We start from the raw sequence: 17,657 nt of genomic DNA on the forward strand, positions 1-17,657 counted from the left end.
TGGGTTAAGTCAGTGAGGTGATTTTTTTCTAGCTCCATCCATTTTCCTGTAAATGTCATGGTTTCATTTTATTTCACAGCTGATGCCCCAACATTACAGAAGGACTTTGGGTGACTGTCCAAGTAGAGAGATTCTCTGTCAATTCTAGAGTTTTTGGAAGTTGCTTACAATGTACTTCCTATTAACTTAAATAATATTATATCCTTTTGGAGTCTTAGATGGATTTGAAGAATATAGTTATAGTTTTCCTTAGTTATTATAAAAGATAAGGTAGATACAAATGTAACTGTAATTCTTGCTTGATACCTGTCTTGTTATATGTAATTTTACTATGTTAAAGTTAAAACCTTCCTTTTATTTAAACAGAAAGGGGTAAATGGTGTGGGAAGTCCTTCTGTATAATATTGCTTTTATTGGCTAATGAATAAAGAATCTGTCTTGGCCTGAGATAGGCTAGAGTAGAGCTAGGCAGGGAAAACTAAACTGAATGCTGGGAGAAAGACAGAAGTCAGGAGAAGCCATGTAGCCCTGCGAGACAGACACCAGACAGAACCTTGCCAGTAAGCCACAGCCACATGGTAATACACAGATTAACAGAAATGGGTTAAATTAAGATGTAAGAGCTAGCCAATAAGAAGCTAGATCTAATAGGCCAAGCAGTGGTTTAATTAATATAGTTCCTGTGTAGTTATTTTGGGGTTGAGCAGCCAGAAACAAAAAAGCGACCTCCTACAACCAAGATGGATATCTGGGTGGGTCTGTGAAGAGAATCTGTGGAGTCCACAGGGAATGGAGGAAGAGAGGGAAGACAGGCTGCTACAGGTCTAATACAGGACTGGGGATGAGTCGGGACACAGCAAAGTGACAGGGAGTCTCCATCTGTATTCTCCAAGTCCTATAAAGAGATGGCCAGATGAGCTAAAAGAGGTTTATACCAGAAACTCTTTAGCAGCAAGAGGCTTAGCAAAGAAACCTGCAATCTTTACATGTGTGTGTTTTATTAAATTATATTATCTGCCTGGAGTACAGCATGCCATGCGTATCTTCTCTACCAGCACGCTGTCTTCTTCCCAACTCTTGCATGTTGTGCAGTTCTCTTTTGTAACTACAACAACCTGTAACTTTTAGTCACAGTGTGAAGAAAAAGGGCATTCCACGTGCGTAAATCTTTTGCCGACATGATTTTGTTAATATACATAGGAAGGCCAGAAAAAAAAAGGAAACTTTTTGCATAAAGGCAAGAGTTCCATTGAAAGCAAAACATGAAAACTTACCTATATCTCTGTACACACATACTGATAAGTGATAACCAATAGCCATGTAAAACTTTAATTCTGAAATCATGATAGGAGTATGACATACTTTAAGCAGACTTAATATTTAGAGAACATTTTTCCTTGCATAGTTTATTTAAGTCTACCTGTAATTTAAATTTCTTTAGGAATGTTCTCCACCATCCTCCAATGCGAAAAGTTCCATTATGGTGGTCAGTATTTAATATTTTAGTAGTGATAATTGCATAGCTTTACTTCTTGTGTTCCAGTCAACTTCCTAAAAACAGTACTTCAGTGACCCTCACTTTTACTCATCATTTAATGAAAATATCAAATAAGGACTGAATGATGCCTCACCCCAAAGTTTAAATTTTCCTCATCTGTTTTTTTTTTTTTCATGGAAAACAGGGTTCCAGCCCTCCCTGTAGGCTACTTTTGTCAGTACTCGCTACTGTGCATAGCTCTCTGCACAAGCTATTACTCATCACGGCAGAACACAGAGCTAATGATGTGTGTGACATTTTCCTAAATAAATGGGAGCAGACATTTGAGTTCGGCACACATGGCCAGAAACCTGAAAAAGGAATTAAATTAAGCACTCACAGTCGTAGAGAAGTGACAAAGACAAGGTTGCTTGCTTGCAAAACTGAGAACAGACAGCAGAGAAGGCAGTGGGCTAGACTTCGGCCACTCACTTCTACTTTGTCCAGAGCTAGGTACTAGCAAATAGATTTATACAGCTTAGTAAAACACAGTAAAATATAAAATACACAGTTGACAATATTTTAAAGTACCAAAGTTGAGTATTTGCTACTTCTCAGATATGAAAACAAAGTATTTATGCTAAGCAATGTATCTTATAACCAGGGTTCCTCCTGAACAAAACCTATATTACTTAGTAGTTAACATTATCAAGGGTCTCATTTATGTACATGGCAGCAGGCTAAGTTATATAACCACAGAATCTCTTGAATTCCTTTATAACTGCAAGCAGCAGACAGTATTGCTTCTAAATTTAAGAAAAGGAAATCTAGTTTCTCAAGTAGCTTAGTTAAGGTGTCCGAGCCAAAGAAACTTGTAGGTGGTAAAGCTGAGAGGCACACAGAGCGTACGGAGCATGCTTTTAACAGTAAAACAATCCCAAAGAAAGAAAAACTTTAAACTGTGAAAGAGGTTTCAAAACTTTTTTAGCTGGGTAAATTATACTGCATCTCAATGGTATTGTAGTATTTACTATTTCATGAATCTGACAGGAAATAGGAAATATAGTAAATTCACTGTAGAAGTCTATGGCATTCCACCTATAAATTTATAATCAAGAACATCATCACAGACTCTATTAATTCATTCTTAGGATATGAATACTGCATATCGCTATAATTCATAAGTTAATATAAGAAAAAAGAGTAAGAATCAACAAAGGAGGCTCATGGGATATCTGAAAAAAGTGAAATTCTATAGGAAATACAAAGAAGATGTAGATTACAAGGCTACCTACCCAGGACTTGATAGAAATGATGAGTGCAGGAGAAAGCTGTTGGCATGGTGGTTCACAGGAAAGACATGGCCTGTTGCTTGCTTATTACCTTACCAAGGCATTCACCTTAGTTGGTATAAATACTGCTTTCATATTTAGCTACTTACACAATGTTAATTAAGCTATATGACTTATAAAAGATGAAGCTGTACAAATCCCTTTCCCTTACATAGAAGAACAGGAACACTGATCAATTTCCAGATGTGAGAGTTAAGAATGACAGAGTATTCATTATAAGCTTTTATAAACAAGAGAACGCTTAAAGGAGTTTCTGATTTGGATGCCTTAGCTCTGTGCATATGCCTTATGTATAACTAAAAAAAGCTACATGTGCATGCATAACATATTTATGTTCTAAGAGAATACAATGAATATTTTTTCAGGGTGGTGACTGCATACAAAAAACTCCTGAAGAACCAGCATTCAGGAAGCAGACACATTTTGGTGAGAAAACATAAAGACAGACAGGCTATTAGATTTACCATTAAGTCTTCTCAGTTCACAGAATTCATAAAACTAATTCATGTTCTTACTTATAGAAAGACTATGACAATTGTAAAATTGCTCCCTCTCTGAACCTGGAGAAGACACTGAAAATCTCTTACTGGTTGCTGTGCCTCAATTTTTTTATATAGAAAATAGGTTAATAAAGGCATCCAAAGAACCAAACCTAATGGTATATACCTTTAGTTTCACCCCTGGGAAGGCAGAGGCAAGAGGATTTCTGCGAATGCAATACCAGCCTGATCTACATACTGAGTTCTAGGACATCCAGGGCTACATAGTGAGAGCCTGTATTGAAGAAAAGCAAACAAACAGGAAAAAAGGTATTCAAAAAAAGGATTGTTGTAACAAGTAAATAGGTACTATATGTACCTGACATGTTAATTGCCACATGAGTAGTGATGGAGAGAAGGCTCAGTGGAAAGAGAGCATACTCCTCTTCCAGAGTACCACAGTTCAATTTTTGGTACCCAAGTCATATTGCTCACAGAGGCCTCTAACTCAAGTTCTGACACCTGTAACCTTTGGAGACAATGAAAACCACATGAACATATGCACACATATGTGATTAATAAGTATTAATAAAATATTTAAAAGGGGGTTAAAGAGATGGCTCCTGCTTTGGGTGAGCTCCATACATAAAGACTAATAATAACCATCTGTAACACCAACCCCAGGGGATCTGACACCTTCTACTGGCCTAGTGGCCAGCAGGTAGACAATTGGTGCACAGATACATATTCAGGCAAAACACCTGTACAACAAAAATACAAATTAATAATTAAAAGTGTTACCTAAGTACTTGCAAGGAGTGGCAACCACAACACCAACAGGACTTTTACCTTGCTCCTCACGACACTTTCCTTGTAAACCTACCTACATATGAACCTACAATCTGTCTACACTAGATGGTTTTATGATAACTTGATACAAACTAAAATCATCTGAGAGGAAGGAACCTCACTTAAGAAAATGCCTCCCTACCCAGCCAAGCTATCATTCACTATCAATGGAGAAAACAAGGCATTCCAGGATAAGAACAAATTTAAACAATACGTAGCCACAAATCCAGCCCTAGAGAATGTAATAGAAGGAAAATCACAACTCAAGGAATCCAACATTGCCAAGAAAATGCCTCCACTACAACAAGTTCTAAGGACCTGAGAGCAGGAGAACTGATTCTGTTCCTTCCTGCAGGCTGGACTGGGTGAGCTAGCCAAAGTAGCGCTGGAGAGCTCATCCAGGAAGTGTCAAGGAGGGTGAGCTGACCAATGCAGCTACCACTCAGGTACGACAGAATAATCTTTTTGTACACTGTGAAGATGTGTCTTTGCCAAGGAGTCTTTTGACTGGATTAATAAAAGACCTGACTGGTCAACAGGTAGGCAACAAGAGGTTAGGCACGAGGGTCCAACAGAGAGAAAGCTGGGAAGGAGGGCAGATCATGAGAGTTGCCATCCAAACAGAGTAAGAAGCTGTGCTGAAAAAGATAGAACCATGTGGTAGAGTAGAGATAAGAAATATGGGTTAATTTAAGATGTAACAGCTAATTAGCTATCCACTGAATATTTATAATTAATAGTAAGTCTCTGTGTGGTTATTTGGGAGCTGGTTATTAGGGACAGAGCTCACTGGTGGGACAGAGAAATTCCACCTACACCCAGGATCAGAACCAAGGCTATGAGTTAGCCCACCCCAACACCCACCTCATCTATGAACTATTGGAACATGTGAAGGAGACAAACCTACAGATCCACAACTTTAGGAACCTTACAACCCAGGAAAACAACAGGATATCCGAGAGGAGCCCCAAAGAGATTCCATTATTGATAGTATGGTAGAAACCAGAGGCCTCAAACCAGACTAATGACTCATGGGAATGACTACTTGCAAGTAAAGATTAATGGACTAAACAGTAAACTGTTTGACTTAACAGGTCACACTATAGCTTCCATGATGGCTTTTCTTTTAAATTTTGCTTTGTTTTTTGGGGGAAGGTTTTAAGGGTTGAGGACAGATGCAATGAGATGGAAAATAAGTGGGATGGAAATGCATGATGTGAAATCCACAAAGAATCAATAAAAGACAAAAGAAAAAAACGTGACAAAAGAAAAAGAAGGAAATGCCTTCATAAGATCAGGAGGTATGCAAATCTGCAGGGCATTTCACAATTAGTGATTCACAGGGGAGGGGCCACCACTGAAAACTGAATGACATTCCTTTGTCATCCTTAAGTCTGTGCTTGTGTTCCATCCCTGGATTGCTGGTCATGGTTTCCATAAGAAAAAGGCTGAGCAAGCCAGTAGGCAGCACTACTCCATGGCTCTACATCAGCTTCTGCCTTCAGTTTCCTACCTTGTTTGAGCTCCTGTCCTGACTGCCTTTGATGATTAACAATGCTAAGTTAACTAAACCCATTCCTCCCCAGGTTGCTTAGTCATGGTGTTTTGTCCTAGCAATTAAGACATTAGCCTTATGAAGATAAATCTACTATCTAAAAATATCCTGCCAAGAAACAGTGCCAATCATATCAGAATTGGCACACAAGTCTGAAGGCACAGACTTAAAGACTACAAAGAAATGTCATTCAATCTTCACTGGTGTCTCAATTAACTGCTTTTAGTTAGCTCTTAACCTCACAGAAAAGAAAATTCACTATGAATATAAAGGAAGTTTCTAGAAGAAATGAGGGTAAAACACAACCATCTAACCTTATTCAAAAAGTAAATTAAAATGTCAGCGACATAAAATAAAGCAATACTGGTGGAGCAAAAAGCTAATCAAGGGCCAGAAAGATCTAATATCAAACTTCCAACTCAATACTAAGTGTACCAGATAAGACCAGCAAGGAGCCTGCCTTCACAGACTTTGATAATTGCTCCAAGGAAGTGACTCACCAAACAAAACAACAAAACAAATTAACAGGAATAATGTGTGTGTGTGTGTGTATATATATGCATATATAATAAGCACTTACATATATGCATATATACATATATTTTCTTGGTTCTGTTGTTATTTTTCAATCTTCCATAAATGTAAACACAGGATTAAAGGTAATTTAATAGTCTGCTGCCTTGATACCTGGCATCAGAAGGAAAGATAAAGAGAGCAGAAAGAACATCTTATTAGCATCCTTTCCCTAAACAATACACAGTACAAATATGCCTGGACACATACACACGTGTATATGCTTAAATACTTCAGGAGTCCTTCAGATTCAAACTGATGAGAAGGTATTTAACTAGTTTTAAACTTTGGTAATATTTTGCATAACTTGACATAAATCTGAAAAGATAACAAATGATGAATTAAGCTCTTTATTCAGTAATCTTGAGTAATTCACTCAATTTCCTCAGCATGACTAAGTGTGAAGTGCCTTGGAGTTTTATTGCGAGAGAACAATGATAGCTTACCTAAGAAGGTCTTTAATCAAACAAGCAAGCATACATAAATTACAGAATCCAAGAGCAATTCCTCCACAAATGCATTTCCATTTCCTTTTTAACTAAAATACTGTTTTTTAAATGCTGTATTTCAGTGGCGATCAGCCAACAACTGACAAGTTTATTATAGAAAAAAATCAAGTGAAAGTTTGGAAGGAAATTAATTCGCTAAAGAACCTACTGTATGTGGTTATTGTCCTTTTACCAGCAAATTAACTATGTAATGTATAAAAGAGCATTCTCTTTCATCGTTCTGCTATGTGGTCATATAATCTCCCTTCATATTTTAATTATACTGCAAGGTGACATAGAAGCTAGAAGGGGTGTGTAAATACCTCACTATTCTAAGCACTATGACATAGTGACAAATTTGTCTCAAGATGGAGACTCTGCGTTGAGCAGTTAAACTCTTCATATTTCACACGATGTAATAGACAACCGGAGGGTACACACGGCACACGTATCAAACCTGTGGACAGCTACACTAAGATCAGTACTGTTTCTTTTAAGTACAAAATCTTTGAATGAAGAAAACAGTAAGTTTTTAAGTTAACCGGACAGTGGACACACAGGAAAAAGCAAGCAAGCAAACAAACAAAAAAGAGCTGGCAGTGAGAAGGCTCGGCATGAAAGATGTCTGCTGCCAAAGCCTGATGACCTAAGTCTGTTTCCTTTTTTTTTTTTTTTTTTTTTTTTGGTTTTTCGAGACAGGGTTTCTCTGTGGCTTTGGAGCCTGTCCTGGAACTAGTTCTGTAGACCAGGCTGGTCTCGAACTCACAGAGATCCGCCTGCCTCTGCCTCCCGAGTGCTGGGATTAAAGGCGTGCGCCACCATCGTCCAGCTTTTTTTTGAGGAAGAAGGAAACCAACTCAGTACACTGTCCTCTCTCTGTCTTCCACACATGTGCTGTGGTGTACGCACCCTTCTCCATACACTCACAACACTGATCCATTCTACAATTCAGACGGACCTCTGAATCGTTATCTCCTACAAAAAGCAAGAGCTAACTAAAGGTCACGTAGATTATCACTGAGTCTATGTCCAGAACCTGCAGAAGGACAATGCGTGTCTCTGGATTTATAGGTGAGCACAGGAATGAGCCTCTAAATAAAAAGAATGGTTTGATATGATATTATGCCTGTATTCCTTCACCTATTAAAAATAAGTCACTCGTCCTGATCAAATCACCATATATAATCTTCCAAACACTGTTTTATTTAACAAATGATTTTAAAACAAGGCAGTTATTAACAAAACATTAGTTCATCTCACACCATTTACTGCAATAAAAGCAATGTGTGCACGCGTATGTGTGTGTGTGTGTGTGTGTGTGTCTGTGTGTGTGTGTGTTTAGTGAATCTAATGGAAACAGTAAGCCTACATTTTTAAAAACTTGAATGGTTAAAATTTTAAAACCAAACAAGAACAACAACAAAAAGCTGCTGATCAGAGCTATTAACTATATCATGTGGGGCACCATCAACAGGAAAAACTAAAATGTATACAATATATATATATTCATTCCACAAAAATATGTTAGGTCTTTATAATGATCCTCATAGAAAGACTAAAACATTAAGCTGGATGGTGGTGGCGCATGCCTTTAATCCCAGCAAGCACTCGGGAGGCAAAGGCAGGTGGATCTCTGTGAGTTCAAAGCCAGCCTGGTCTACAGGGCAAGTTCCAAGACAGACTCCATTATCTACATTAAAGAAGCAGAACCATAGAGTTATTGAGGGAATCACTGCTGTAACAGTCTCCCAAATCCTTCCTATCTCAAACAGGTCATATGACATCCCTGAATCAGGTTAATGTTAAATGGCATCTTAGGAATCCAAACGGAGAAAGGGAGATGGCTCAGTCAGCAAAGTGCTCGGTGAGTCAGCATCAAGACTCACTTTGATTTCCAGGGCCCATGTTAAAAGGCAAACAATAAAGCAAAAACAAACAAACAAAACCATGTGTGTTGACATCTCTAATCCCTGTGCTGAGGAGACAGAAGACAAAGATCCCAGGGGCTCAGGGTCAGGCACCAAAGTTCCAAGCCATTAAGAGACCCTGTCTCAAATTAAAGCAAAACAAAATAGATTGGGTAGACAGTTCCTGAAGAACACCACCGGAAGTTGTTCACTGGTTTCTACATATATGCACTCACACACACATGAAAGGGAACACACTTGAACATGTACACATACACAATAAAGATATTATATTACTATTATGAATTAGTAGTTTTAATATTGTATGTCCTTTTACTAATAGAACTGATCAACCTCTGATGGAATAAAAGTTATAACTCTACCATGACTTAATATAAAGCTTGATAAACAATGAATCTGCTACCAGATAAAGGCCATAATGGGAAATGATAGTACACTAGGGGGCATATATAATTTTTTTCCTGTTTTATTTATTTATTTATTTATTTATTGAGACAGGGTTTCTCTGTGTAGCTCTGGCTGTCTTGGAACTAGCTCTTATAGACCATGCTGGCCACAAACGCACAGAGTTCTGCCTGCCTCTGCATCAATGGTGCTGGGATTAAATATGTATGCCACCACCACCTGGTTTATAATTTTCAGTATTCAGGATGCAAGGAAAAGTATTATTTTTTAATCATTTAGTAAAGAAGCCAAATCACACCTTCCATCTCTAATTTAACATTTTTAAAATAAATTTAACAAAAATTCTAGTTTGTCACATATAATATTGTACAAATTCAAAATCTGAGCTACATAAAGGTAATTCCCCTATCTAGTCATATATACATCTAGACCAGTGGTTCTCAACCTTCCTAATGCTGAGACCCTTTAATACAGTTCCTCAGGTTGTGGTGAATGCCAGCCATAAAATTAGTTCCTCGCAACTTCATAACTAATTTTGCTACTGTATGAATCATAAAGCAAATATCTGATTTGCAGGATATCTGATATTCTAACACTGTGAGAAGGTTTTCTGACCCCTAAGGGGTGGCGACCCCTGGGTTGAGAACCACTGATCCAGATGTTACTGACATTGTGGCTCTGTACTGTGCCACCACACTGCTTTAAATAAGACAGCTGTGGACTGGATGTACATCCACACTTATTCCAGTACTTTTCTGTGGTAACAGTCACTGAGTTGACCCTTTGGTGTACTTAAATATCAGTGTGATTTGCGTGACATCCATTGCTGCACTTAATTCTGTTGAAGGATGAGCTCTCTCAACAGAAACAAAGATGCCGCTGTAACTGAAACTACAGGATGGACAGTCTTAAAGCTTCACTCCCTGTCGTGCTGAAGACATCATGTTATGTCTGAAAGATGGATCTCAAAGTTTCAGTGACTGTTCAGATAAAACTGATGGCATTCATTTTTATTTGGTGTCTCAGAAGAAACACAGAAACATATCATTACTAGCCATGAATTTTTTACTAAGGTTCTGGATTCAACTACACATATCTGATAGAAATATGAGGCATAAGTATACATACTAAATAACTATATTTCCCCATGGCATTCCTTTTTATTCATGATTTAATAATATGATCAGAAAGAAGCATGATTATACTACCTAGAAACTAAATATATACTGTCATCAGTGTTTTTAAACAACATTTTAATTTTACATTGACATTTTTAATTGCTTCTAAAAATTATGCAAGCTCTGATCGCCTTATTTAAAAATGTTCCATGATAAAAATTAACACGTCAAATGTAAAGGTTTACGATTGCATCTTCTACCAAGTTAGATGGATAAGCCTGGCAGTCAGACTCTGGGACTAAGAGTGATAGAGAGCAAGAGGGTCACGGTGTTCATTACACACAGTATTCAGACAAAGGATGGAAAGAGGCCATTACTACCAATGTGAAGGCTCCTAAGGGTATGACATGGAGGAAGGATGTGGGCTCAGGGATGGACAAGTAGAAATGAAAATGTTTAGGAAATTTTACATCAAACTTTATCTGTTTCAGCTTAATGTTTCATTGACCTCTAAAACAAACTGTACATTAGTAAAATATGAAAATCAATTTCTCTTCGATTCAGCACACTCATGAGCTTACTCTCAGCTAATTGCTCTATAATACAATTTTTGTAATTGTAAAAATTATAAAACTTGCAAAAATGCAAATATTTATATTTTTAAATATATCTTGAATCATCAGATCAATGAGGACATCTCTTTGCTCCCAACATGATCACAGCTTCTAGGATGCAGTATGTAAACAATATTTTATATTTTAATTAATAATATACACTGCTTAATGTTTTCAACATGTCTGAAATATGGCTTCCCACCAAAAACGAAAAGGATACTTAACACTGACCTTAATAAATTATAGCATTTTAGAACAGGTAAAATACACTAATAAGTGTTCAGTTTACTTGAACTGGATTAAACAGGTAAAATGTGTTTTTTATTGTCTTATGAAAAAAACTAAATTAATGGTTTCTGATACACCCCTTTTTACAAATCTGTTTAAGAGTTACATTATCATACAATTTATGGATCATACTTTCTTGAGATGAAAACTGATGTAGTTTTAAATTCCAATCTTTTAATCATCTAATATTTTTTTGGGTGATAGGAATAAAATCCCATAACATAAGGTCTACCAATTAAACAAAATTTTAGAATACAGCACAATGGATCCCTATATCCTTTTTATTTTTTTTAACACTGTATAACTGAAAACGTACAGTCCCTTGTAATACAGTCCTAATTAGTTTTATTAAATACTAAATAAAAACCCAAAGTCAGGTTTTAGAGGGTTAAAGTTGAAAGATGAGAGAAACAGAGCAGCCAGCCACTAGTTCTTACCTCTATGAAATCCTCAGACTGAATAAGGTATCCTTTCTCTGCAAGTCAGAGTCTTCAGACTGAATGCCATTTCTACAAAACCTCAGACTGAATCCTGAACTCCTGTCTCCTCCCACCTTCTATTCCTCTCTTCGCTTAACCATATCACTTTCCACCTCCACCTCCTTAGTGCTGGGATTAAAGGTGTGAGCAACCAACACTTGACTCTGTTTCTCTTTTAAAGTGATTCAATTTCGTGTAGCCCAGGGTGGCCTTGAACTCACAGAGGTTCATCTGTCTGTCTCCCTGAGTGTTGGGATTAAAGGTATGTACCACTATTACCTGGTCTCTATGGCTAACTACTGTGGCTAGCTCTGCACTCTGATCTTCAGGCAAGCTTTATTTGTTAAAACACAAACAAAATACCACCACAGTCACTAAACAGCAAATATCGATTTCCTACTTCCTTTATCTCCTGGCAACAGCCACTCTGCCTTCCACTCTGTGCAAGACTGTTTATATCCAGCAACAGGAAGTGGGACAAGGCATTCAGCCTCTTACTGACGTACCTCAGTTGACACCGCTGTGGATTTCCTTCTTGACAAACCTAACAATACTTTACTGCAAGGAAATGTGGTTTTCTTTATCTGCTCATCCCCTGATGAGCATTTTGGCTGATTCTCCAACTTGTCTATTGTGAATGACACTGCAGTGAGCAGTAAGAATATAAGTATTCCTGTATGATCCTGATTTCAATTTACCTAGATAAACATCTACAAGTGATTGCTGGCTCATAAGGCATTTCCACCTGTGAGAAAGTTTATCCTCATGAGGGCTGCACAGCAGCACAGCAGGGTATGACAGTCCACTTTCTTCATAGCCACACCAACATTTGTTTGGTGTTTTAGTAATGGTGTCTTTAAGGGGTGTAAGGTGGCAGCCGTGGATGGTTGATTTCATTCCCTAATGCCTATCACCATTTTTTTTCAGGTTCTGACTGCTCTCTCTTCTTGAAGAACTGTCTATCCAAGTCCTTGACCTAACCCTTAAGCTTGTTTTTGTTTTATTTCTTCCTGTTCAGATGTAAGAGTTCCCTAAACATTTGAGACGAATCCTTAAGAGACAAATGGGTAGTCTCTCCCATTCTATAGGCTGTCTTTTACCGCACTGGCCAGTTCATTCAGCTGCGTGGAAGTCTACAGCTTGGTGCTTTGCCACATGACTCTTTTTTTGTGGATTCCTTCAGTATCATATAAAAGACATCATGTTTATTATCATGTCATGTATTTAAATACCTGACTTGGTTTCCCCTTGGAATATGGAATCCAGTTTTCCCGGTACTACTAGTTGAAGAGACCATCCTTTCAACACTGTATGTTCTTGGCACATCTGCCGATGACTAGGTAAACACCCACGAGTTTTTATTTCCAGTATTTCAGTTTTATTCCACTAAAATATAGATGTTTTCCTGCTAGGACTATACTGTTTTAATGACTGTAGGCTTGTAATATGTTTAGGAAATTAGAGCATCATAAAATTTCACATTTTCTTCCTGCAGACTGTTCCTCACTATCTGGGGCCCTCTATATGTTTTAACATTGATTTTTCTTTTCCTATTAAAAAAAAAGGCTATAAACTTTTGAAGACTATTAAGCCTTACTATCCAGGACACAGGACATCATTGCATCTGTCTGTGTCAACTCTGATTCCAACAATATTTTGTACTGTTCACACTATAGATGCTATTATAAACTGAGTTTTCTTTTTGTTACCCTTTGAAATTGCTCATCACTGGTATGCTTATATACTGTTAAGTTTGATCTTGTGCCTTTTCTGAACTTATTTATTACTTCTCAAAGCAATTGTTTTGTGTAGTAGTTAGTTTATTATTCATAGGATAATGTTCTTTAAAAATACAGATTTATTTCTTCTTTCCCAATTGGCCATTTATTTTACTTCCTTCTCACAACTGCTTTGGATATGACTCACAACACTATGCTGAACACGGTGTCAAAAAAAGGCCACACTTGTAATTTTCTCATTTCTGAGGGCAAGCTTTGTCTTTTTCACTGACAGGTATTATGTTAGCTAAGAGCTGCATACTTATTGTTTTTAAAGTTGTGATAATTTCTTCTACATAATCTGCATTGAGCTTTCATAATGATAAGCTTTTATTATCATCATTATTATTTATTATTTTATATTGTAGGTATATTTCTCACAGATCTTTTCTTTGTTTGTTAACATGGGGCTCATGTAATATACTTTAAAATACAGCAATCTATTTTAAGCTTACAAATATTTAACTTCAAGCTGAGCGGTGGGTGCACACACTTTTAATCCCAGCACTCAGGAGGCAGAGACAAGCAGATCTCGTGAGTTTGAGGTTCAAAGCCAGCCTGGTCTATAGAGCAAGTTCCAGAACAGGCTCCAAAGCTACAGAGAAATCTTGTCTCTAAAAAACAAAAACAAAACAAAAAAACCTAAACAAACAAAAAACAAAAATTTACTTCAATTATTTAAACATTCTCTGCTTTCCCTTCTCTTCCTGGCACACCTTTATCAGATCGGGCTTGGCATATTCTACACTGTGCGTCCATTAGCCTGTGTGGTGGCTAGCTTTTCTCTGCTGAGAGCCTTTCATTTCCACACCAGGCTGGAGGGTGACTGATGTGCTGACATAGCACTGTGACCATGCTCACCCTCGTCAACCCATTCTATAGTTTCTTATCTTTTAGCTTCTTTAAAACTGTACTCACATTGTATCAAATAAGACCCTGGAATCTAAAGACCACATTCACTTCACAAATTAAATGGCCAAAGCATATTATTCATCAGTATTGTGTGACAATTAAAAACCAGGATTGCACTTGTCCTGAGTTGTGTTGCTGAGATCAATATTTTCAGCTCTTGGTCACAATACACCATATATCCAGATACCTACCAGTTCCTCTACTGAGATATGGGGGCTTAAAGAATTTCACAACACCATAGACATTGACAATTGCACCTTCTTTAAGTAGATTCAGGGGTGTGTATGTATAGGGAGTTACTGGAACCTAAAGAAAGAAAAGACAGCAATTATATCACTTTTAGAATATTATGGTGATATCTGTAAGTTAGCAAGTATATATCATTTCATTTGAAAAGGTTTATCCTAAAGAGGAGTTTAAAATGCAAAAAGAAAAGTTAAAAAATAAAAAGAAACTACTTCTAAAAGTTACTACAGAAATCAACTACTTTTCTTAAAATAATTTGTTCATAAGTAGAAAAATTAACACATCAGCCTATGAAAGTATAGGCAGTTTAAATTTTAATTATACTTCTTCAGCAAGAAAAGTTTAAAATCAATTAAAATATCAAAAGTCGGTGTATAAACTGAAGCAATACAGGAAACACTTTTCAATATGTACACCATCAGTGTTAAAGCTCTCAGAGAAATCTCATGAGGACGAGGACGAGGACGAGGTGTAGGAAGGTATCAGGCCACGAGAGTTGTGTGCTGTCAATACGGATGCTGGACCTTGTGAAATCACTGCAATGTTTCTGTCTTGGCTACTCTCAAGTGCATTCGCAACAGTTCTTGTGAATGGTATTAAATCATTCCAGCTACCATTCAATTATTTCTTCCCTATGTAGCAAAGAGATAAAACTCAAAAGTGAAATTTATACTACAATTTGGCCGAAAAAATTTAAAAAAAAATGTGATTTTGGCTCTAGTTTTTAAATTACCACTTCAAAACTTCTCATAGAAAATCATCTCCCCCTATACCCATTTAATTTATAGGTTTCATTCATTACTTAAACTTAAAAAATAAGTCTGATTCAGAAATCAATTGAATGAGGCAATTCACAACAATAAGAAGAGAAAAGAAACTATCATGTAAGGCTGTATCTCATGCTAACAGAATCACTTAATTAACATGTAAATTTTCAGTATCCCATTTATTCCTGCCCCCATGGAGAAATAAACTTAACGTGCCTATCTGAAAATGGCTCTATAAGTCTCAAACAGAGATGAATTCTTGCTTCTTTCTAAGAAAGCTGATTCTTAGGCACAGACAAAGAAGGGCTTTGCAATTTAATCAGTCTTTAATATACAAGAAGAATGCAGCTTATTAATTAGGATAGAATAATGCTCAGCAAAAGGAATAAAAAAGAGAAGATTTGGGCTGTCAAATGAAGCCATCAAAATAACTCGACCCAGTCTGCTGCCTTGACAAGTATGCCGCTGACACTGAGAAGAATGAAAAGGCCGGCACAGCTTAGGAAGACCAAACAATACCTGCATAACTGCTCACTGATTCAAAACAGAAAATGAGAAACAAACAAAACAAAAAAACCCTCTTAATTATTCATTTGCCTTCCCATGAAAATTAGTTACTATAAATTTATATAGTTGCTATTCTTTTCGATATAAATAAGTTAACTGGTTTTTCTTCACAGTCATTCTCTTCGAGTCAGGTTAATGTACCCTTGGATGGGAATTACCTGTGAACATCATAAACAAATTAACATAATACATCCAAATAAGCCAAACCTGAGTAGCAATTTGTTTCCCTTGCTGACAGTAAAGAATGACGGCCTAAAACAAGACTACAAGGGGTAGGGAGTATCCAAATCACTTTGAACTTGAGACAAATGTTGTTAGGAGAGTTAATAAGGTTAGGTAAAGGGAAGATAAATAAGTGAGTATCAGTGATAAGTGGTAACATGTAACATGAACAAAATCCATAAAGTCACAGTGCTTACAGGCACTTGGATATCACGTTTTATCAGGGATCTGAAAATAGTCTGACAAGCTGATGCAAAAGTGTCAAATATCTGGGGCTGGAGAGATGGCTCAGAGGTTAAAAGCATTGCCTGCTCTTCCAAAGGTCCTGAGTTCAATTCCCAGCAACCACATGGTGGCTCACAACCATCTGTAATGGGGTCTGGTGCCTTCTTCTGGCCATACACACAGACAGAATATTGTATACATTATATATATATATATATATATATATATATATATATATATATAAAGTGTCAAATATCTGTGCCAATAGGAATGCAGTATTTCAAGCATCTTTTTATGACAGGGCCTACTGTGGCACTTTATTGCTTGATGAATAATCCTAAAAGGACTAGAAGAATCCTGTGCAGTAGGACCTTGTGTGATTAGGGGACCGCTCTAGCCAGTATAATTGCAAATAGAAGATTTAAATAAAACCAGTGTGGCTATGAATTGAATTTTCCTTTTATGATTTGAGACAGAGTCTTCTTTTGAGATTCAGGATGTGACCCTCCTGCTTCATTGAGTTCTACCATGCTGGGATTATAGCACGTGCCAAGAGTTAGCTATACATTTTTTATTTTGATAGCCTCTCATGTCCAGCTGCTGCAGCATTAGACAACATAAATGTAGAAAGTGACGTACCCTAAGATACTAAAACATACTAAAAAGCTACAGGACTTAATACACTACAGATAATTTGATAACAGCTTCCAAAACCCTTCCACATACAGGTCACCTATCTATGCTTCACAAAGATATAAAGGCCTCTATTATGTCTAGATAGCTTAAGACAAAGCTTATCGCACAGTGGGGTAGAGACTGAGACTACTAAGGACTGAGCATGTACCTCAGACGATGTTGACTGCCACTGACAAGAGTTTGGGTTTAATTCCCAGGATCAACCAAAACCTCCAAAGAAACTAACAGCAACACAACAATCTCTCCTCAAACAAAAAAGCCCAACTATAAAACATGGGGTAAATGAAATATAATCCACTACTGTGGATAAAAATCAAGACAATTATGCCTGAAGGATGCAAATGTATCTAGCAGGGCTGGGTGATGTGGGAGTGTCATATATCAATCTGTTGATTTAATTGGTTAAGCAATAAAGAAACTGCTTGGCCCTAAATAGGTTAAAACATAGGTGGGAGGAGTAAACAGAACAGAATGCTGGGAGAAAGAAGCTGAGTCAAGGAGTCGCCATGATTCTCCCACTCCAGGCAGAAGCAGGTTAAGATCATTCCTGGTAAGCCAGCTTGTGGGCTACACAGATTATAAGAAATGGGCTAGTCCAGGTGCGAGAGTTAGCCAAGAAAAGGCTAGATATAATGGACC

At 37.2% G+C, this 17,657-nt stretch overlaps 1 protein-coding gene across 3 annotated transcripts in view; it reads right to left on the reverse strand.

The window, feature by feature from the left end:
• Positions 1-17,657, reverse strand: part of Pot1 (protection of telomeres 1) — a 64,786-nt gene that overhangs the window by 36,674 nt on the left and 10,455 nt on the right. For all 3 annotated transcript variants that reach the window (XM_041675590.1, XM_041675589.1, XM_041675591.1), the window contains one exon: positions 14,487-14,601. In XM_041675590.1, the coding sequence (XP_041531524.1) occupies positions 14,487-14,601 (115 nt within the window). Of the gene's footprint in view, positions 1-14,486; positions 14,602-17,657 lie in introns of those variants that run through there.

Source organism: Microtus oregoni, unplaced genomic scaffold (assembly GCF_018167655.1).
Source record: "Microtus oregoni isolate MIOR12 unplaced genomic scaffold, Mior012 000026F_ref0000081, whole genome shotgun sequence".
Taxonomy (NCBI): domain Eukaryota; kingdom Metazoa; phylum Chordata; class Mammalia; order Rodentia; family Cricetidae; genus Microtus; species Microtus oregoni.